The following is a 22,255-nucleotide window of genomic DNA, read 5'->3' as shown; positions in this document are numbered from 1 at the left end:
ACCGGCCATGGGGTTGGTCATTTCTCTTGTAGCGTTCCTCCCTCATGGCTCTGCCTCAGAGGTAAGACACAGTTACTTGTGGATAAGAGACTGCCAGGACTGGGTGCTCTGTCTCCGTACCTTTGCGTCTTCCCACAACCGATGCCATGGTCTTGAGCCTCTGGATGTGTCAAACACAACTCCTTGACAGAAGGATAAGGGTGGTACTGTACCATGTGCGGATACCTTGATGCCCTTGGGTTAAGTTGCGCCTTATAAGACCCACCTCATTCATTCATTCATTCATTCATTCATTCATTCATTCATTCATACCATATAAAAGCAATAAAAAAATAAAAATTAATCAGCAGATATTTTAATGGCTTTCATTGCTTTTATAAACATCACTTTCCCTTAACTTTGCCTGTTCATTTCCCCCTTCTTGCTCTTTTTCTTCGTCCCACCCTAAACTGGGTTCAGCTTCCGAGATGGAATTTCTCCACTTGTTCTCAGATTCCTTCCTACCTATTGTGCCGTCCTATAACAGATTATGGGGCAGATTTACAAGCCCCTTGCGACACACTTACGCTGCCGTTGCGTCACTTCTGTGACGCAGCGGCGGTGTAAATCATGCGCCATGTTGCACCGTATTTACAACGTGACGCATCTGGGGAGATGCGCCACGTTGTAAACTCCTGCACCACATGAAACCTGCGTCAGGTTTCATGTGGGCGTTCCAAAGCAGGGTGGCCATTCCCTCGCAAGTACGCCTCGTAAAAGTGACGCAGTGAAATCTACAAGATTTCACTGAGTCACTTTTACGGCCATGCTGCGTCAAAACCCTGCGCCTGCTTGAAGCAGGCGTAAGGAGTGACGGAGCATGTTAGGCATAGGGCACCCCCGAGCCTTGCTGGAGCTGCATCGCGCTTGTGACACGACTCCAGCAATGCGCCGCATTTCCGCCGGGGGATGCCACACGCATCTGCCCATCCGTGCGCCATGGCGCGCCGCATTGTAAATGCGGCACATCAGTGGTGGCGCACGGATGGTTTTGCCTGTCGCAAGTGTTCTGGCACATCCCTGCTGATATGCAGAGATGCGCCAGACCTTGTAAATCTGCCCCTATGTTTTCTGCTGACAGTTCTTCTTTGCTCTATTTTGTTTTTCAGCCTATCACACAAAGTGGACCTCGGTGATCTAGTCTCTATACCCATTCAGTTGCCAGCCTCTTTGCTTCCGCTGACAATGGTTGAATTTCATTGGCAATATGTTTGGCTTTGGCATATCTGGTCACTCGTTTCACAAGTGCCTCTGAATAGCACCAAACTCGATCTTCAGGCATCTAGCTGAAAACCTGAAACTACAAATGCAAACCATCCTGTGGCACATAAATATAGAAAAGCAGAAGTATATTAAATTTGGGATACTCCCTATTCACCATGCAATAATAGAATGTATTAATAATTTTTGAAAATCTAATAGTTGGGTTTTAAAATCTGCAAACACTTTTACAGGAGGAAATCTTGCCTCCATAGCAGAGATTGGGAAAAGCCTGAGTTCTGATTATGTTAAGATTCGAGCCTCAAAACTCTCAGGGTAACAGCAATGACATCAGGATAGTACACCTTAGCGAGCAGAGCTATCCATAAATCCTGCATCGTGCTAAACCCTAACTAACCACAATCTAGCAAACTGCTGTGGTAGTGAGATAAAAGCCAAGTGAGTGTAGGTTTATAAACAGCTCTACGTGGACTTGTGCGTTCCAGATAGAGTGCGCGAGTCGCAGAACCCAGCAAGTAAGATGACCAGGCGTCCAGAATGTCCCAGGACAGTCCTGGTCTGTCATCGTCAATCTCAGCTAATTTCACTTAGTTTAACACAAGTCCCGGTTTTCAGGGAGGATTTACTGAATACATTTAGTGGCAAGTTTTCATGTGTTCCAGTGCAGAATTAGTTAGCAGCCGCTAGAAAAATCAATTTAGTTAACACAAATGATACTGTGCATAAAAATTGCATTTAATACCCTCTAGTGCCTTTTTGTCTCTGTTTTCTATGTTCAAGAGTACGGTCAACTGAGTCATTTTGTGCCCCTTGGTCGATGCAAAATCGTAGTACTACTTCTATGTTTGTGGAATGTGCCAGTTTTTAGGTTTTGCCTGGCGAAAAGATGCGCTCTGCGCATCTTTTTCGCGCAGGCGAAATCCTGATGAGATCTGTAGTGTGGCTTTGGGTCGGCCCTCGTCATTCATTGGCTGGCTCCATAAATGGAGCCTAGCCATTGGACGAGGGGCCTGTCCGTCAATGCCGGACCAGATTCGGGGGCGTTCCCGACATTCTTTGGCTTTTGCCGACGTCACGCGACGCCGGGAACGCCCCCGATTCTGTTCCGGCATTGCCGGCACCTCCCTTGCTCCCCCTCCCGCTTGTTTCCTGGTGCCCGCCTTCGTGCTCCGGCCGGCCGTCGTCAGCGTCTCTCCTCCCCCTTTCCCGCCCCCTCCGGCTTGTTTTGGTGCCCGTCTTCTGCTCCGGCCGGCCGTCGTCAGCTCTCTCCTCCCCCTTTCCCGCCCCCTCCCGCTTCTCTCTGATGCCCGCCTTCCGGTGAGACACTGTGATGAATGCCACTGAAAGCCCTGGATGGACTGGGCTGGGTCCGGGTCAGTCTGCTCGGTAGTGGGCTGACTAGTGACTGTCAATGACCTCCTGCAGCGCGAAGTGCTGTTCGAAACTCGGAAGCCACCGCCTCTTAACACTAGTGAGTACGAGGAAAGCACGGGCGGCCATGCGTTGCTTTGTTAATATTGCATACAGATCTGAAATCACCGTTTGAGGAGTGGAGCCGGGGAGGGGGCGGAGCTTCGTGGCGAGAGCTCCGTAACAGACACTTGCCCTCAACCAAGCCCTCCGCCCCCTTACCACTCACACAAACAAAACGGAAGTTGTCGGAACCAAGAAGAAAAGCGAAAGGAGGTAGGGAGGGGAAAAGAAGCTGCCAGGGCTGCCATGAATATTAAAGTAAAGCTGGGTCATAAGCTTCCAGCCATGGGAGTCTGTGACTTGTAAACGGCTGATAACCCATGACCTCTCACGGGAACGTTCACAGAGCAGCAGAACAACAGACATCCTTAGTATCGGCACAAAGCCATCGCTGGCACAGTGATTCAAGCAAGTGTATTTTGAGGGAAGGGCTGTGATAATAGCAAATATGCATTAGGCGGAGTGACCCTTGGCTTGGCTGCGGTCTTACCAGGCGCACTTACCTCCGTATCCGGCTCCACTCACGGACCCTCGACATGCCGAAACGGTGAACTAGCAGGAAGTGAAACTTATCGCACTAAGCAGCAATGCCCCTCCCCCGCAGCGCCCGCGAGCAAACAAGACAAGCATTTAGTGCAATAGGTCCTGCATTTGCGAGAGGTTAAGCTATTAGCATTGTAAATTACAATGTCTTTTATTTAGATTTAAAAAAACAAAACAAAGGCATTGTCATTTACAATGCCAAGAGCTCAGACCCAGCAAATGCGAGACCTACTGCATTGCAAATGCTTGTTTATTCTGAAAGCATGACCAGTGTACCGCACAGATGAGCCGCACAGGGTATAATGTGTCTATGATTGCTGAACGTGACTGACAGATCGGCGTGGGCTGCAAAATGTTGTTGAACCTACCTTACGATTATGCCTCCACGTTGAACCTTCTTGGCATCTGTGAACCTAAAATCAGAGTGCAGAGTGGAGCTTCAGAGTGCAGAGTGGAGCTTCAGAGTGGAGCTTCAGAGTGGAGCTTCAGAGTGGAGCTTCAGAGTGGAGCATCAGAGTGGAGCATCAGAGTGGAGCTTCAGAGTGGAGCTTCAGAGTGGAGCTTCAGAGTGGAGCATCAGAGTGGAGCTTCAGAGTGGAGCTTCAGAGTGGAGCTTCAGAGTGGAGCTTCAGAGTGGAGCTTCAGAGTGCAGAGTGGAGCTTCAGAGTGGAGCTTCAGAGTGGAGCTTCAGAGTGGAGCTTCAGAGTGGAGCTTCAGAGTGGAGCTTCAGAGTGCAGATTCAGAGTGGAGCTTCAGAGTGGAGCTTCAGAGTGCAGATTCAGAGTGGAGCTTCAGAGTGGAGCTTCAGAGTGGAGCTTCAGAGTGGAGATTCAGAGTGCAGATTCAGAGTGGAGATTCAGAGTGGAGCTTCAGAGTGCAGAGTGGAGCTGCAGATTCAGAGTGGAGCTGCAGAGTGCAGATTCAGAGTGCAGAGTGGAGCTTCAGAGTGCAGATTCAGAGTGGAGCATCAGAGTGCAGATTCAGAGTGGAGCTTCAGAGTGCAGAGTGGAGCTTCAGAGTGCAGATTCAGAGTGGAGCTTCAGAGTGCAGAGTGGAGCTTCAGAGTGCAGATTCAGAGTGGAGCTTCAGAGTGCAGAGTGGAGCTTCAGAGTGGAGCTTCAGAGTGCAGAGTGGAGCTTCAGAGTGGAGCTTCAGAGTGGAGCTTCAGAGTGGAGCATCAGAGTGGAGCATCAGAGTGGAGCATCAGAGTGGAGCATCAGAGTGGAGCATCAGAGTGGAGCATCAGAGTGGAGCTTCAGAGTGGAGCTTCAGAGTGGAGCTTCAGAGTGGAGCTTCAGAGTGGAGCTTCAGAGTGGAGCTTCAGAGTGGAGCTTCAGAGTGCAGAGTGGAGCTTCAGAGTGCAGATTCAGAGTGGAGCTTCAGAGTGCAGAGTGGAGCTTCAGAGTGCAGAGTGGAGCTTCAGAGTGGAGCTTCAGAGTGGAGCTTCAGAGTGGAGCTTCAGAGTGGAGCATCAGAGTGGAGCATCAGAGTGGAGCATCAGAGTGGAGCATCAGAGTGGAGCATCAGAGTGGAGCTTCAGAGTGGAGCTTCAGAGTGGAGCTTCAGAGTGGAGCTTCAGAGTGGAGCTTCAGAGTGGAGCTTCAGAGTGGAGCTTCAGAGTGCAGATTCAGAGTGGAGCTTCAGAGTGCAGAGTGGAGCTTCAGAGTGCAGATTCAGAGTGGAGCTTCAGAGTGCAGAGTGGAGCTTCAGAGTGCAGAGTGGAGCTTCAGAGTGCAGATTCAGAGTGCAGAGTGGAGCTTCAGAGTGCAGAGTGGAGCTTCAGAGTGCAGATTCAGAGTGCAGAGTGGAGCTTCAGAGTGGAGCTTCAGAGTGGAGCTTCAGAGTGGAGCTTCAGAGTGGAGCTTCAGAGTGCAGAGTGGAGCTTCAGAGTGGAGCTTCAGAGTGCAGAGTGGAGCTTCAGAGTGCAGCTTCAGAGTGCAGCTTCAGAGTGCAGAGTGGAGCTTCAGAGTGGAGCTTCAGAGTGGAGCTTCAGAGTGGAGCTTCAGAGTGGAGCTTCAGAGTGGAGCTTCAGAGTGTCAAGAGCAATGCCAATAGCTCTAACTTTAACAAAGGCAAAACCATTGCATTGTAAATGCTTGTTGATTTTTAAAATCTGGTCACCCTACCCACAAGTCAACTTGTGTATTTGCTTGTGGACAGGCAGGGATTTGGCTGTTTTGTCTGTCATAGATAGGTTTGCTTCCTGGCTGGTTTTATGTTGCCATGAGCGGCGGGCGCGCCCTTTGCGCGCCTAAGGCAAGCCCGTCTGCGCCCGTCCGCGGTCGAGCACGGTCCAGGGCCATAACCCCTGCCCTTCCTCCCACTGTTCTGATAACTTATGACAGACAGGCCCTATGGAACTTAAGACCACCGATAAATGAGTGTTGCAGACACAAAATGGAGGTTGCTGCCTCTATCAAATGCCCACACTGCCCATTTAAAACCACTAAACAGATAGGCTACAAAAAACGGACTAGGAGCCTCAAAGGTGGCTTGTTAAACTGTCGATCCCTCCCGAGACACGCCTTGCAAATTTGGGACCTGCTCTCAGAGGAGGGCCTCGATATACTCTTTCTGACGGAGACATGGCTGGGTGTCGACTCCGACCCTGAGATTATCGAGGCCCTTCCACCCGGCTATAATATAGTCAGGGTGGATCGACCGTCAGGCCGAGGAGGAGGGATTGCAGTGATCAGCAAGGCCCCCCTGGTATGTTCCCTCGAACCTCTCACAATAGAGAACTGCGAAGCGAGCAAATTCGCACTGAAACTGGGCCCTCAGGACCATATCTTGGGTGTCCTTCTTTATCGACCTCCTGGGACCCTGGGAAATTTTAGGCCGAGTTTACAAGAACATCTTGCTCACCTAGCACTCAGACATAGGAAGTCCCTCCTTCTAGGTGATCTAAATATTCACTTTGATGATATCCAGATAAAGGAAGCCACGGAGATGAGGCAGGAATTACAACATACAAATTTGGTCCTAATAAATCAGACTCCCACACATACTCATGGCCATTTATTGGACCCGGTGTTTGCTAACTGGGAGGGCATAACGACGAGCATTCCTAATCCACTTCCCTGGACAGACCATTTTTTAGTCCCTTTCGAAATGTGCACTTTAGGTAAGCCGGCACCCCAGTGGTCTGGCAACAACAGCTACCCATACCGCAAATGGAAAATTTTTTCACAACCTATCTTTAACGAGATGCTAAGCGTAGGAGGGATGCCGGGAGGCACAGATAGTGAAAGTGCTAATCTAAACTTAGAAACCCGTATCCTTGATGCCCTGAACAAGGTAGCCCCTATATCCACACCCAAACAGGGAAACCGAGCTAGGAGATCAGCCCAATGGTACAATATAGATCTGCAGACTATCAGATCAGAATGTAAAAAACTAGAAAGAATTTAGCGTAAGGATAGTAATGAGTCCACTAAACTTCAATATAGAACAGCCCTGAGAAGTTACCATAAGCAGGTCAGAGCTGCAAAAGCCACTTTTTATGGAAACAGAATTAGTGAGGCGGACTGTTCATCTAGAGAACTCTTTAAAATCTATAAAGAAATCTCAGTCGCCTCAAACTCCAATGTCCCGGAAACAGATTCCATTATGGAATGTAATAAGGTGGCAGATTATTTTGCCAATAAGGTCAAAAAAATATACAGCTCTTTCTCCAGATGTCCTGTTGATGGAGAAACCTTCATAGAACTAAAGGAAACGAAGTTGATGAATTCGGAGCTGAGGTTAGAGTGTTTTACCGTACCACCCAGTAAAGAACTTGAAACCATCTGCACAAGTATAAAATCGGGCTCTCCTCTAGATCCCGCTCCGCCGAGAGTCCTGGGTGCAAGCATAGCTGCTTTAGAACCTTACATCCGCCATGTCCTTGCAACTTCCTTCGACTCCCAGACCCTTCCGATAAACTGGAAAAAGGCTATTGTGCTACCTATCAGAAAAAACCTAATGTAAGCCATGAGGTCTTGGAGAACCTACGACCTATCTCTCTGTTACCATATACTGCGAAAATTGCAGAGAAAATTGCTAACGTGCAACTGATGGCATTTGCGGAGAAGAATAATCTCCTCCACCCCTCTCAATCGGGTTTCCGAAAAGGCTTCTCTACTGAGACGGCCTTATTACGAGCCACCGAAACTCTACGGCTAGGAGCTGACGCTGGCCTGACCATGGCACTGGTCATGCTAGACCTTAGTGCAGCGTTCGACACTGTAGCACACATCACCTTACTACAGTGTCTGAACAAAGGAGGTGTCACGGACAGAGCACTCGGTTGGCTAAAATCGTTCCTGACGGGCAGAAGCTTTCAGGTCCAACAGGGCTCGTTTCAGTCTGAGGAGAGGATATTAGAACAGGGGGTGCCACAGGGCTCTGCTTTAAGTCCTACTCTTTTTAACCTATATATGGCCCCCCTGGCTGAGTTAGTTCATTCGTTCGGCGTAGAGATTGTCTCCTACGCCGACGATACGCAGCTCTTACTCACCCTCACTCAAACTCCTGCAGCTGGAGCCAATAATTTTCGAGCCTGTATGCAAGCATTGGCCACTTGGATGGATAGTCAGTGCCTAAAACTAAACAGCTCCAAGACAGAAGTCTTGGTGGTCAGTGGTGACCAACTGCTCTGGACTTGTGACTGGTGGCCTAGTTGTCTAGGCGCTATGCCTATACCATGTCCTGAAGCAAAGAATTTAGGGATATGGATGGATCCTACACTCTCCTACGAGACACACATCAACAGTTTAGTAGGCAAGTGCTATGGAGTCCTAAAGACTCAATAAAACCCTGGACCTCCTCCCTTTGGAGGCTCGGCGCACTATGACCCACGCATTGATTACATCACGCCTCGACTACGGGAATGTACTCTTCCTGGGAGCTTCTAGTAAAAGCATAGGACGACTCTAGATACTGCAAAATGTTGCAGCCCGCCTAGTGCTCAGACTCCCAAGAAGAGCCAACTCCGCAACCGCCCTGAAGGCCCTCCACTGGCTCCCAGTGAAAAAAAGAATAATGTACAAAGCCCTCCTAACATGTCATCGGATCCTATGGCATAAAGCTCCCAGTTATCTGGCAGGTCTGGTTACCTGGTATGAACCACGCAGATCACTTAGATCGGGCGGCATGGGCACGCTTGTGACCCACCGCTATAGGAGAGAAAAAATGGGAGGCCGATCTTTTAGAGTAGCGGCTGCCATTGGATGGAACAAACTCCCCATCAGTCTCCGCCTGGAGCCTTCAGAAAATATCTTCAGAAGGCAACTGAAAACTCATCTGTTCTCCTCATAGGCTCCTCTGTCCCCTGCCTCGCAAACTGCCCTCCCCTCGGACGAGTCTTTTCTTCTCTCTTTTAGCGCGGGGACACGCCGGGGCGGCGTAATCCATGCGCTCTACAAATGTCTTTATATGACCGGTATTTTAATGTTCATGCCAGAAAAAAAGGAAAAATCACCTAATATCGGTATTATTTTCCCATTATCAGTACATACTTTAAACAGGAAATGACAGAGGAAAACACTTTAAAAGTGTATTCCACAGCTTCCTTAATGACTCCTAGCTGATAATTAAAGTAAATACACAGTTCTACTTATGAATCATGTCCAGGCTTTTTCAGAATCGTAAAAGATGAACAGGTGAATTTCTTTTTGGGAAAGGTGGCACCCTTTGCTGATAAGTAAGGACCAGCCAGGTGTCTATTAGCTTCCTCAAAAAATTGGCAAACGGGATGGTCCACCTCCTTGGGAACCTGAGCGTTGGGCGTTCAGCTCAGACCTGAGACCGGAGCCTTTCTGAGAAAGAAATTACCAAGGGCAGAAAATGTTCTTGAGGCTCTCTTTTGACAGACTGGAATTGCCAGGAGGCCTGGATGATTTGTTTACATTTGGCATCTGTGATTAAATCTGAAAATGGTTTAGTGAGTATGCAATGCTTCCTGGAGACATTATCCAAACGGTGCTCAGTTCTGGATCCTGAGATGATAAATGTTCAACCCCTTACTGGGGATCAGGTGCTTCCTGGGATTCTGAAGTGCGGGTCTGTTAAGAATTGGGAGGAGGTGCACTCTGGCCTGTGTCAGACACCAACTGCTATCATGCAGACCTGTTGCCAGGACTCTTCCGTACTCCACTATGCTTTCCTCAGTCTGGAACTTACATGGTGTTGTGTAGCCACTTGCCAAAGATACCCGGGCACAAGTAAAAATGGTCCAACACTTCAGGCACTCAAAAGTAAATGTATAAGCCCCAGTTCCTGTAGTTCTGAGTTATCTGGATTGGGGGCGAATAAACAGTTTGGGAGAAACACCGAGTTGTTAGTATAGGGGCTAGAAAGTGATAATTACCCCCAGCCAGAATTACCATTACAACGTATCTTGGCAATTTTGAAGGATGTGGGTTAGGTGGGAGTCTGTAGTTTTAGGGAATAACAGGAGGATATCAGGCTTACTAGCTGACTCCTGCATGTTTAGATCTCACTTCAACGCCTCGTCAGGGGTAGTAAGCGTTATATAAATATGAATGCTTAGGCAGCGCATGCACTGTCTCTTCGAGACATGCTGTATCTACTCTGTGGGCTTACAACCCGCCCATTGCTTTCTATTAGTTACTTAGTGTGTCCTTCTAAAATGCTTGCTTTCCACGGAATTTCATATGGAGAGTTTGGTTCTCACCAAATGACAAAGGATGGGGGACTTGACTCCGTTCTTCATATAGGTATTTCTGGAGTTTTTTGACTTGCTAGAGAAGCATTGGTAAGTTTTTGTTTTATTATAAGAGCAACAATGTAAGTGTCAAAAACGGCAAAGGTGCAAAGGGCCCTTATGTATTCTAGTGGAGAGAGCAGAATATCTGGTCAACCAGGAGCAAAGCCCTTTAAAAGGTGAATATCCACTCCTTCTGTAGCAGAAGAATCTCCCTGTAGTTTCATATATGGTTTGATGGATGCACATTTTACCAGGAGAGTCTACCCTACTAGGTCTAGATCTAAATTCACCTGTAAAAACTGCAGCACCAGTTGCAGCATCAGGGAAACACAGCTTGTTCCTGAAACAAGGATACCAGGGAGGCTCAGTGATGTCCATGCAGAGGGAATCCTGGATTGCAGCAGCTAATCCTGGATGAACACCTAGGTGCTGGTGCCCAGTTCACTTGATCACTGGGCCTAAAGCAGTAGCCTCTGTTCAGAGACTGTCAAGAGGAGAGCACTCCCCCTGGACAAGAGAGGAAAGACAGGAACCATCTGGTCGTAAAAAGGAAATCACCCAATGTGAGTCAGCAGGGGTCTCTGAAAATTAGTTTTACCCTTTCCAATTGATTTCCAAATCAATTAAACAGGGCCAAGAAAAAAGCAGGGCCCCAAAAATTTAAGTTCCCAAAATGTTGATTACCCATGTTAATTCCTTTAGGAAACCTTGGTCTCCGATACAGAAAAAACACAGCTAAACAGAATTTCACTAAATTTGGTAGAAAGTTACATCTTTACTCAGAAAGCGTTATTTGTTCTTTGGTGTAAATCCATGAAGCAATTTTCAAGAGATTAGCATTTAAAAAGGGGTTAGGATTGGCCATGAAGTGGTTAAAAAGTTAGGTATTGCTCACAGGAGTCACACAATACCGAAAATAAAAAAATAGCCTTCTGATTGGCCTAGGGAGATTTTTCTCCTGTTGACCATTCCGGAACCACAGTCTAGATATTACCTTACGTTAAAAAAAATCATCAAGGTCTGAAGCCTGATTGCAAGTTGTTAAAGTGGTTATTTGCTTAGAGTTGAACAGATATTTGGGTAATGATTGTCACTTTGTGGATTTTGGCGATGGTAGGTAGTAGAACATCTCAAACCTTCTACGGAGGCCTAGCTCAGGCTACACCCCCCCAGGATGGGAAGATGGCTGAGCAAGCCACAAGGGCCAAGTGTTTTGTACTGCAATGCAGGATATTAGCTGTCTCTGTCCACAATGCACATCAGTCACTACTTATAGTTGAAATCAAGACAGTGGACATGAATCATGATAAATGCAGAGCTGTATTCACAAGACCAGCGAAACGTTTTTGGAGGCAGACATGCTATGATGGTATGTGTGATCTGCCCACTACTGCTAAGGATTCTGCAGCTTTGAAGCAAACAAACGTTCAGGGTGGTACTGAGTGCAGTTTGTTATTTGTACATCACAGGAGCTTGCAAGACAGGCCCAGTTTCCATGAAATCCAGCATTGTTGTGTAGCTGTATGTATGGTTCATCAATTCAGGCACATTATGCCTTGCCATTATCTAATCTATTCAGTTGCAGGATGGTTAAAGTGCAGCTAAATGATATGTAAAAGGCCTTATTGGCATTAAGCTTCAAAACAAAGTTCATGTACAAGTGTCTGACACATTTTCACATATGACAGTGCACGTATAGCTTATAAACTATTTTTCTTTCTGTACCTGGCCAGATAATTTTTGTAGTTGGCCAAGAGGTTTGAGTCAGTAGTGTAAAAATAGTGTGTTTAAGTTTGTTGGGAACGACTTGCCAAAAAGAATGCCCTCACTAACAAATCTTGTGATGATAGTTGTGGTACATATGGTTCCTTCAATATTGCTTGTATTTCCTCTTGTCCTCTTGCAGTGAATTGATCCTGCCCAACATTCATATATCAGCCAGCGGGGAGTGGGAGTGCATTGTGGTCACTGCATATGGGAATGTCAGCAAGAAAGTGGAGATTGTGGTGCTGGAGACTTCGGCTTCGTACTGCCCTGCGGAGAAAGCCAGCAACAACCGAGGAGACTTCAAGTAAGATGCCCGGAGCTCCCTACATTGCACATCCCAAGACCACTTAGTCTTTCCACACTGGCTGGAGCACAGCCCCTTCCCATGCTAGAATTCCACACTTCAAAGAGCAACTTGTGCTTCACCACCACACTGCAATGCAACACTCAATTCAGGTCCACTTCACTCACCCCAAAAAAGTGGAAAATCTGCTTACTTACATATTAAGGGAGAGAACACTTGTTTATGGACCATGAACCTTTTGTAGATATATATGGTGTGCAATTCCAACATTATGTTTTTCATTCAGAAACATCAGCCGCATTTTCAGAGGCTTATATTTGATTGTCAAGCTTAATCTTGTATGGAGTGAACCTCTGATGCTATGCAAAAACCCACAGGGCACTAGTCACTTAAGCCGTCTTAAGATTCCTTTTGGCCACCAACTGGTTCACCTGCGTAATGTATTTATTTATTTATTCACTGCGCACAAAGGGATTGTGAAATGTAAAACACTCAGGATGTGATGGTGGTATGAGATTTCTGAGAGCAAATCAATCTTTTTACTCAGTCTATGTACTAAGGGGTTATGGAGTCCTTGAAGCGCTGCACTTCATTCCAAACAAAAATAAATGATCTGGCATCCGCCATGAATAAGACATATGATCTGTAGGACTTTGACCCACAGCCCAAAGTCAGTCGGTTAAAGGTTTCCACTGGAACGAGGCAGGCAGAGCAGAGGCTCCACAGGCAGAAACTTGACAGTTCATCCGGCACTAAATGGAAGGGGAGAAACTGAAGTTTGACCGACACTGTATTCCGCCACATGTGTGGTAAAACGTCCTGCCTGTCAAACTATAAGTAAGCCTCCAAGTTTGCAATGTTTAGACGAGGGTGTAGTTCCTTCACTTCCCACTGGCAACAGTGGACTACATCGAGCATAACACAACAGGGTGCAAATACATTCTAACACAAATGAGCACAATCACTAAATGTCCTTCTCCAATCACATGTATTAAATGTAAAAACTATACATCATTTGTATATCTATATATAGTAATAGATCAATTAACTTAATGACCTCTGGTGAGAAATAGGACTTTAGCCCATGTAGTGTCTTTAGATATGACACAAACTCTTTTTCCCTGTGTCTTCTAGCATAGACCCCGAGGAGACCACTTTTCCACATGATAAGCAGTTCATGGTAGCATTAACAGTAGGGCACCGAACAAAACTGCCAGGTACGCATGACTGTTTCTATCCTTACAGTCTCTGCAACACCTCGAGCCGATCTACAGCAACCGTTGCCACAAATTGTTCGAAGCAATATCTAGGAACCTCCCAAACCACACACAGCGCCACTCATAAACCTCACACGAAGTCTAACGGACAGGGTCAGACTGAGTCAAAAAATAGGCGTGGGATTCAAAACAAGCATTTGCAATGCAATAGATCTCGCATTTGCAAAAGTTTAAGCTATTGGCATTGAAAATGACAATGACTTTAATTTATATGTTTTGATAATTAACACATATACAAAAGTCATTGTCATTTACAATGCCAATAGCTCAAACTTATAAATGCCAGACCTATTCAAAGAAGTGGCCGCCATTAGAAAGGGACAGCGGGCATGGCGCGCTGCATGTTGCAGGAAAGCATGTCATGCCTGCAAGTAGCAGGAACTATTTCAAGAACTTACAGCCAGATTCATCAAAGGAAAATCGGCTCGCAAAGGGCCAGATTCTGAGAATCTGGCCCTTTGCGAGCGCTTTTTTTGTATTTGGGATTCATCATCCCAAATGCAAAAATCGCAATTCTAGAAATCGCTAAATTGCGATTAATTGCATTTAAGGAATCTCAATTAGAGATTCCTTAAATGCAATTCATGACCCATTTTAAAATTGCGAATTCGCAATCTGGGGCCGCTATTTACCGCGAAGTCTAACTACGTGGTAAATAGCAAAAACTTTGAAAAATGCACTAAAGTGCATTTTTCAAAGTTTCATGTTGCGCACACACATGCTCTAAGGGCATGTGTGTGCGCAACATATGTGCACACATCAATTTTAAGGGGTGCAACAGGGTGTCCTTTGGAAATCCCTGCACCCCAGGGCTTTAAGTGGGGAAAAAAAACTGGGGGTGCTCTAAAAGGGGCGGAGCAAACCTCTTAAAGGGGTGTGGCCTATCCACATAGGGGCGTGGTCTAAATAAAGGTAACCAGTGTAGCTGTACCCCCTGCTCTGACAAGCCGTCAGCTCTAGGACTCCTCAGAGGGTCATCAGATTTGGAATTCCCCACTCAGGCTCGCTCTCTCCCCTCCTTATTACAGCAAGGCTGTGTATGGATAACGCCATACACCCTCCCCAAGACCGGTGTCGTCATCCTGGGAAATGCCCAAGCGGACACCTCCCGTATAGGGTGGCTTCACGTGAAGCTGAGTGTACTAGAAGCACTGCTCCCACTAGGCAACGCGACTTCACAGGGGTGAGTTTTAACAAAGCAACCACCCCCTTCAAAACATGCCACAGAGTCCTCTTACAACGCGGTTCACCTGGCATGATGTCATGCTTTGACCTCCACTACTCAGTAGTGAGCAAAATGAGCATGCGCACATCGATGTGCATGCTCTCACTGAAGTCCAAGAAAAAAAAAAAGAAAACGGACTATCTCTGCGAGGCCTGAAAATAGAGCCCGATAGAGACTCGTTTGGAGGCCCCCTAAAAATAACTGCCAGTGCTCAGTCCCAGACAGACCCGGCCCACTAAAAGCCCTGAGTTTAGTAGTAGTTAGGGCATATACCGCAAGCAGCAACATAACACCGGCACATAAGACATAAAATGTAGACTACAAGATAATGCAGTGGGGTGAATATACTGTGGAGAGATCTGGGGTTAACCTCCAGGTCACATGGTCAAATCTCTGGACAGCCACTTATCTTTCCACGTTTAATGAATTAAATGGCTGGCAGTCACAGCTGTTATTTAAATAACCTGGTCTGGCTGCTCTCGTGGTGGTAGATTTCCCAGTCAAGCACGCTAAAAAGTGCTCAGGCAGTCATGAGCAAGGCGTAAACGTGTGGGCACTATAGATACTCTCTTCTGGGTTGCTCGCGTGATGGCTCTGCGTTATGCTGAAAGCAGTGCTGTCTTCACCCGAAAATACTGCCTGCGCCATTTTTCTCCGTGACCTATCTTCACCCTGAACACAAGGCTGTGAGCCCTAGGGTCACGTGACCCGGCATGGGGCGACGTTGGAAGTGCAATCCTCCTCCATTCCCGTCACAAAATGTTCCTGCTGTATTGTTTCAGCACCCCCTTTCATTTTTGCGAAGCAGAAGGCTTGTCATGTAGGCAGAAATCCGGCAGTTACCTTTGACGGCCGTGCATTATTTGTGAAAGAAAGGACACACTCTGGTTTGATCATCTCGGAAACCACAAACAGGATCTGTTTTATATTCTGCTCCCCGAGGATGCCAGCATTGAGCTGTGCACATCGATGTGCATGCTTTCACTGAAGCCCAAGTAAAAAAAAAACTAAAAAAACGGACACAAAATAGAGCCCGAAAGAGACCCGTTTCGAGGTCCCATAAAAATAACTGCCGGTGCTCAGACCCGGACAGACCCGGCCCACTTAAAGCCCTGCTGCACCCTTGAAATCGCAATCTCAATTTGCGAATCTCTAATTGCGATTAGCAAATTGAGATTGTCTTCCCATTCATTCCTATGGGCCTCTAGGCCCATAGGAATGAATGGGGAGATATTCCTTAATTGCGACTCGCAATTTGCGAGTCGCAATTAAGGAATTAGTAGAAATCGCTATTTTTTTTGTGATTTCTTGATGAAGAGCATTTTGCTATTCCTTAATAGCGATTCGGTAATTTTCGCTATTAAGGAATCGCAAATTTGTTTGTTGATGAATCTGGGGGATAGTGCTTACAGACTGAATAAGACATACCATGTAACAACCAAAGTAAAAGGGCCAGTCCTCATGGAAGGCTTCAAATGAAGACAAGGAGGGACTAACAAGCCTATTAATGAATCAGAAGCCAGCATTTAGGAAGGACAATAACACAAGCCAATGACAAATCTAGGCGAAGAGTGGGCGAGGCTTCTATTTCTTACTCCAATACAGCATGGTTCGCAGAGATGCGCATGCACTGCCTAGGCTCTACCTAATAAAAATGGTACCCATTAGTGAAACAGCTAGCTTTAAAAAGTGGAAATATCAGGGAAATCAACAGTGACCCCTCAGGCCAGTCCATGTGCACCATCTGATGGCTGTGGGCCAGTGAGACCCTGCTAACGGATTCTATTTCTCACCAGCATGTGGGGACAGGCTATTAGAGGCCCTGCCAATGGCCGAATGCACGTCACACAAACACGTGCAACATTAACAGCATTTACGTGGTTCTAAAATCGAGACAAAGGCCTTGGTGTCGATGCGCGGAACGAGTTCTCCTCCATTTGGTGCAACAAAGAAGTCCATTTTTGGGCACGGCAGGTGACACCACATCTGGCCTCCATTAACCGGTGATTGATAAGCAGGGGCTGCAGCGCACTTCCTTCTTGGCACCGCGCCAGAGGCTGGAGCGCGAGAGGTGTTGGAATTTTCACTGGCAAGAGAAGAAAGACCTGGGCCGCAGAACTGCAAACGTAGGTCATTTCTTTGTGAAATATAAACGGCGGGGCGAGCGAATCTGTCTCCAATTAGCTCCCCCTGGCCCCCACTCTAAACACGATTATCTGGGGAAATCAGAATTTTTACACGAAAACGTTTTGGCTTTACACTCGTGTGTAACATGAAAGGAACAAAAGCTGTTTCACGAGCCAGGGAAAGTTTGTCGGTGGAGTTAAAGCAGACGGCAGGTTGGTCCGCAAGTGGACGTCGCCATCTGCTGCTCGTCTTTGGGAATAGCAACGTTTACAGGGGGATGTTACATTGTAGTACTATGTAAATAAAGAGGGTGACAACGGGACTTGTTTTTGGTTCTTAAATAACATTATGTTGCTATTAGGAAACAATGTGTCGTTCCCAGAAAACGGTCATTGTTCTGGCAGGATTCCAACATCTAATCTGCACATAGAATCTTTACTGCATGAAAAAACAAGCATTTGCAATGCAATAGGTCTCACAATTGGCATTGTAAATGACAATGCCTTTTAGTTATGTGTTTAAAAAATCTGTAATAATAATAGGCATTGTCATTTACAATACCAATAGGTAAAAGTTTCAAAAATGCAAGACCTATTGCATTGCAAATGCTTGGTGTTTACATGCTGTGCTTTCACGTTAATAGAGCCCACGTGCCTTTCTTAAGACGATCCGTGTCTAAAGAAAGGTCTGCAGCTGATATTAAAGTGAAAGCGGGATATGGGGCGCATTTACCAAAAAAAGCATTTGTTTGTCAAGTTCACAAACAAATGCTTTGTTTTGTAAAATTCCACCGTGAAAGCATGCATGGCACACTGAATGCAGTGAACGTTGCAGGACAGCATGTAGTGCCTGCAGTAGAAGAAACTCATTAAAGAAACTAGTGCTTACAGACATACGGTGTAACAACAGAAGTTAAAAGGCTAATCCTCATGGGAGTTTCCAAATGAAGACAAGGCGGTACTAAGGAGGGACTAACAAGCCTATTAACGAATCAGAAGCCAGCATTTATGAAGAACAATGACACAAGCAATGACAAATATAGGCAGAGAGTGGGCGGGGCTTTAAGTCTATACTCCACTATAGCATGCCTCACAGAGCATCGCAAGCGCTGCCCAGGCTCGACCTAAAAACGTACTGCCTCAAATGTTGCTCTTAACCTACTAGTCAAAGCGAGGAGCTGCTATTCCAACTGATTACTTTTTTGTGTCTCATTGCTCTTGTTCAACTGGTGCGAGCTTAAGGTGGGACCCAGGCAGACTCAAGAGAAGCAAGTTCACAGCCTGCCCATACATCGCAACCGTGCCTTGGGAAGGTACATGGCAGCGGTGCCAGAGCAGAGCCAGGGTTTGCTGAGCAGAGCAGCGGTGTCAAGGGGCAGGGGGAATAGGACCACAAACCACTGCTCCAGGCACGCCACCAAGTGCTTCACTTTAAAGACAATTATTGACCAAGGTATGCCCTGGCTGGGAAAAGTTTTCAAATCTCAGAGGGAGCTTACCGTGACACCAACCCTTGTCCACCACACTCAGGAACCCAAGAGGAGCAAAAGGAAAATTGTCCCAGAGAAAAACTTGGACATTAAAGTATTTTACTTTGTGAAGGTCAATATGTGCGTTGTTTGTAAATGCCGACAAGTTTAACTACACTAAATAGGGTAATCTTTATAGCAGAAAAGACAACTTTTCTCTAGAACTCAAAAGCAGTTTATTAATATTACCTAACTCGAGGGCACCCAATTTATAAACCTTAGGTGGATGTAAGGTTGAGTTAAAACCTGGAAACATTCACATTTATGTCTTGTAGGCAATATGTCTAAATAAAGTAAATTAATAGGAAGTTCTGGCCCACAACTGACAAAAATGGCTTTCCAACAAATATATTCACCTACTGAAATGTTTTAGCTACAATAAAAACCTGGTTACATGGTGGTTACACACAACTCTCTGAAGTAGACACATTCATTTTGTGAACAGAGTTTACAAACACCCATCTCCGTAGCAAGTACATGAACCACCTGAGCTACATTACTAGTATTATGCTCTAATGCTTGCTAGAGACACATAGGCAACGTAGTCAGGGGTGTGTAACGTCGATCCAGTAGGGCCAGATCCATACTAGGCATTCAGACTAACTACTGTTTATGTAAATGAGTTCCATTTAGATGTATGAACATGCAAATGTATCATGTAAGAATATCATGCAAGCTTGTATTGCTTTGTTCCTTTTGACCTACATTGGACACCCCCGCCTATACTGAAAATGCTATTTATTTCAGACACATGTAGTAGACCATACAGCTTTTTAATCAGTATACTCCTTGCTTTCAATTTCTACACAATACTTTGATTGTGTTTGAATTGAATCAGGTAGAAGGGTGAAATAGAACTGCAATATTTTTGGAAGCACAGATTTTGGAATGATTTTTCCTAAAATGTTTACAAATATGATTAGTAATTAAATATGATTCGGCTAACTCAAGGAAGCTAAACAAAAGACAACACAGAAGTATTTAATTGTTGGTAGCTCAAACTCCCTTTGGTGTTTTAGATGGTGGCCCAGTGAACTAGAACACTCTTGTAGATTTGGCAAAACATTTTGGGGTGATCTTGGAAAAGGAGCTATCTTTCAGTTCCCAGACCCATAACGTCAGTAACACCTATTTCTGATATTTATACATGCTGCACATGCAAAAGCATTTGCAAGGCAGTGATTAAGTCCAGTTTGGACCATTGTAACTCTCTATATATAGGTCTGCCGGTTACTGTTATGATTAGACTGTAACTGATTCAAAACGATGCTCCTAGACTACTTTTAGGTTTATCCCGGCAAAATTCTATCTCATCTCATCTTTGCATTCCACATTGGCTCATTGTTTGAAGAAGAATTGCCCTAAAGTCACTCTGCATTTGCAACAAGTCCTGCTCTAGGAAGGACTCGATGAACATTAGAGCTCATACTTTACTCTATCGCCTGTCACAGATTCTTCATTCAAAATTTGGTTCATATGTATCTGTTTCTGAAATTCGGGAAGCTCGAAGTGAAGGGGGATCCTTTTACTTCTGATCCACCAATCTCTGGGCTGATCTTCCTATTTATATGAAAGTAGAATCTAACTATTTGGGTTTCGGGAAGAAAATCAAAAAAATCAAAATGTGATTGATTAACTAATTTTTTTTTATTCAGTCTTTCTTTTCAGTTGGCGCCAAGACGCCCTATAGGGTAATCGCAGCACTCCATAATTTCCATTCAAATTCATATTTGGAATCCATGACGGATGCATGACGGTACAACGCGTGGTATTACCACGCGTGCCGTTACAAAGCAGGTTTTTCAACGCAAGTCGCTACAACGACTTGCGTTGGGGGGCGCTGGATAGTGAATAGTTTAATTTACTATTCCAACTCCAGTCCCCGTGGATAGTAGGGAAGGTGTTGGATAGTAAATTAAACTATTCCCTATCCTAGATCGCCCTCCAGCAAAAGTCGTTGTAACGACTTTCGTTCTAAAACCTGCGTTGTAATGGTACCGAGTTGTTAGGGTTTCGTTGTAAAGGTTGTTCTCCATCCATGACAAATTTACCAAATGTCCTCTCACTGTGCATTGTAGCAGACCAAAAAAGCTTACTACGGGAGCAGGATCTTGGTTCAACAAGTCGTCTACCCAGGAGCCTTAGGTTCCTCTGGCAATAAATTCTGAACACCTACTTTCTACTTCACGAATTTGGGGAAACAATGTGATGACCTAAAATCAGGGTAGGCGAAATTGAGGGATTTTTTCCTGACACCTTACATGTACTTTAAAAAAATTCATACAGCACGGTAATTGGTTATTTGCTTGAAAATTGTACAGGAGGGAAGTACAAAAGCAAGAAGAGATCGGCTGCAATCTGCATGGAAATTGTACCTGACGTATGCCCATGCCTTAAAAAAATCAAGCTGGATACCTGCTTACTCGGTTTGGCCGTTGCCTGCTCGACATTTGATACTAGACCCAGTCGCCCAAGCTGTAAAATGATGCAAAAAGTATAAGCAAAAGAAAAAACAAAAATGATATGAAAAACACGAAGCCCATCAATCAGGACTTATGTAAAATGAAGCTTGCCTGGAAAAAAAGGGCTGGTTCTACCTGCAAATCTTCTTTTTGACAGAAGCTGCTGAAGTATTTGTTTAGCACTGCCTGAATTGAAACAAAAACAAGAGAAATCAAGAGCTTTAATAAGCAAAGGAAACCATGTGCAGCAGAAAAGATCAGAGGGCGGAGTACCACACATTCTAAGATATGGCATGTAACTCTTTTTCTAAGGTACCAACACTAATCCAAGACACTTATAACCACCACCTGTATCTAAAACACTATTCCTGGGCTGGGCCCTTTAAAGAGAGTTTGCTCAACAACTTCAACAATACTCGGAAGCGTACAGTAAATTCCATAACTACACATCAGGTATTCTTTCGGCAAGAGGACCATAGTGCTGATGGACAATAATTAGGGTCTTCTGAGCAGTGAAGACCATACAGCTGGCAGGTGACCAACCACCAACATTTAATTGAGCACCTCAAGAAGTTGGCTGAAGTTAATATTTCAGCCTTGGATTAAACAAAGTAATTTATAAAAATCGTAGCACTGAAGTAAAAGTGGATAAGCAAACTGTAAAGCACTCATATGAGTTGGCCAATAATTACTGAAGTGTGGTAACTCCTGTTACTGAACATATAGGAATTATGGGGCATATGTAGGTAATTTACTTTTTGCGATTCTCAAATAGCGATTTTTAAGGAATCACTATTTGAGAATTGCAAAATGGAATGTAGGTAATAATTCACATTTTTTGCAAATCCCTAAAGTTCCTTAATTGCGATTAACAAATTGCGAATCGCAAAAAGTGTCCCATTCATTGCTATGGGCCAAGAGGCCCATAGGAATGAGTGGCGATACATTCTCAAATTTCGATTTTCTTTGAGAAAATCGCAATTTGAGAATCGCTATTCCAAGGGTGCCAGGGTGTCCAAAGGACACCTGTTGCACCCCTGGAATGTGCCTGTAAGTACACGTGGCGCACATACATGCCCTAAGGGCATGTCTGTGTGCCACATGACACTTTTAATTAAAAAAAATGCACTTTGACAGGAAATTGCAAAATACCATCTACTTGGAGGAGGTGGTATTTTGCGATTCCTTATGCCCAAATCGCAATTTAAAAGGCACCCCTACATAGCATTTAAGGAATCGCAAAATTGCGATTCCTTAAATGCTTGAGCAAAATAAGGAATCGCTATTTTTGCGATTCCTTATTTTGCTATGTGGCACCTACATACCAAATCGCCGTTTGCGATGCGTAAATGCTGGAATTCTGCGAATTCTGGCATTTGCGATATGCCCCATTGAGATTGGCATCGCTATCTAATATATGCAAATTAATCACTGAGAAAGTAATCTGATCTTTACCCCACAAGTTGTGGGGTTCATGGGATCTCACTCCCCCATTGCTCTTCTCTCCAACTTCCACGAGCAATCCTGTCAAGCTAGATCCTGATGTTCTGGAAGTGTTTACCTATGAAGTACAGAAAGTG

General features: G+C 45.3%; 1 protein-coding gene across 1 annotated transcript in view; it reads left to right on the top strand.

The window, feature by feature from the left end:
- The window catches only part of ADGRA2 (adhesion G protein-coupled receptor A2), a 503,592-nt gene that overhangs the window by 421,071 nt on the left and 60,266 nt on the right, over nt 1–22,255 (top strand). The window contains exon 8 of the mRNA XM_078665416.1: nt 11,892–12,056. Coding sequence (XP_078521542.1) covers nt 11,892–12,056 — 165 coding nt within the window. The remainder of the gene's footprint in view (nt 1–11,891; nt 12,057–22,255) is intronic.

The sequence above is a fragment of the Lissotriton helveticus genome, chromosome 11 (assembly GCF_964261635.1).
Source record: "Lissotriton helveticus chromosome 11, aLisHel1.1, whole genome shotgun sequence".
NCBI lineage: Eukaryota > Metazoa > Chordata > Amphibia > Caudata > Salamandridae > Lissotriton > Lissotriton helveticus.
The sequence above is the reverse complement of the archived record's forward strand: the minus strand, read 5'-3'. Positions and strand labels throughout refer to the sequence as shown.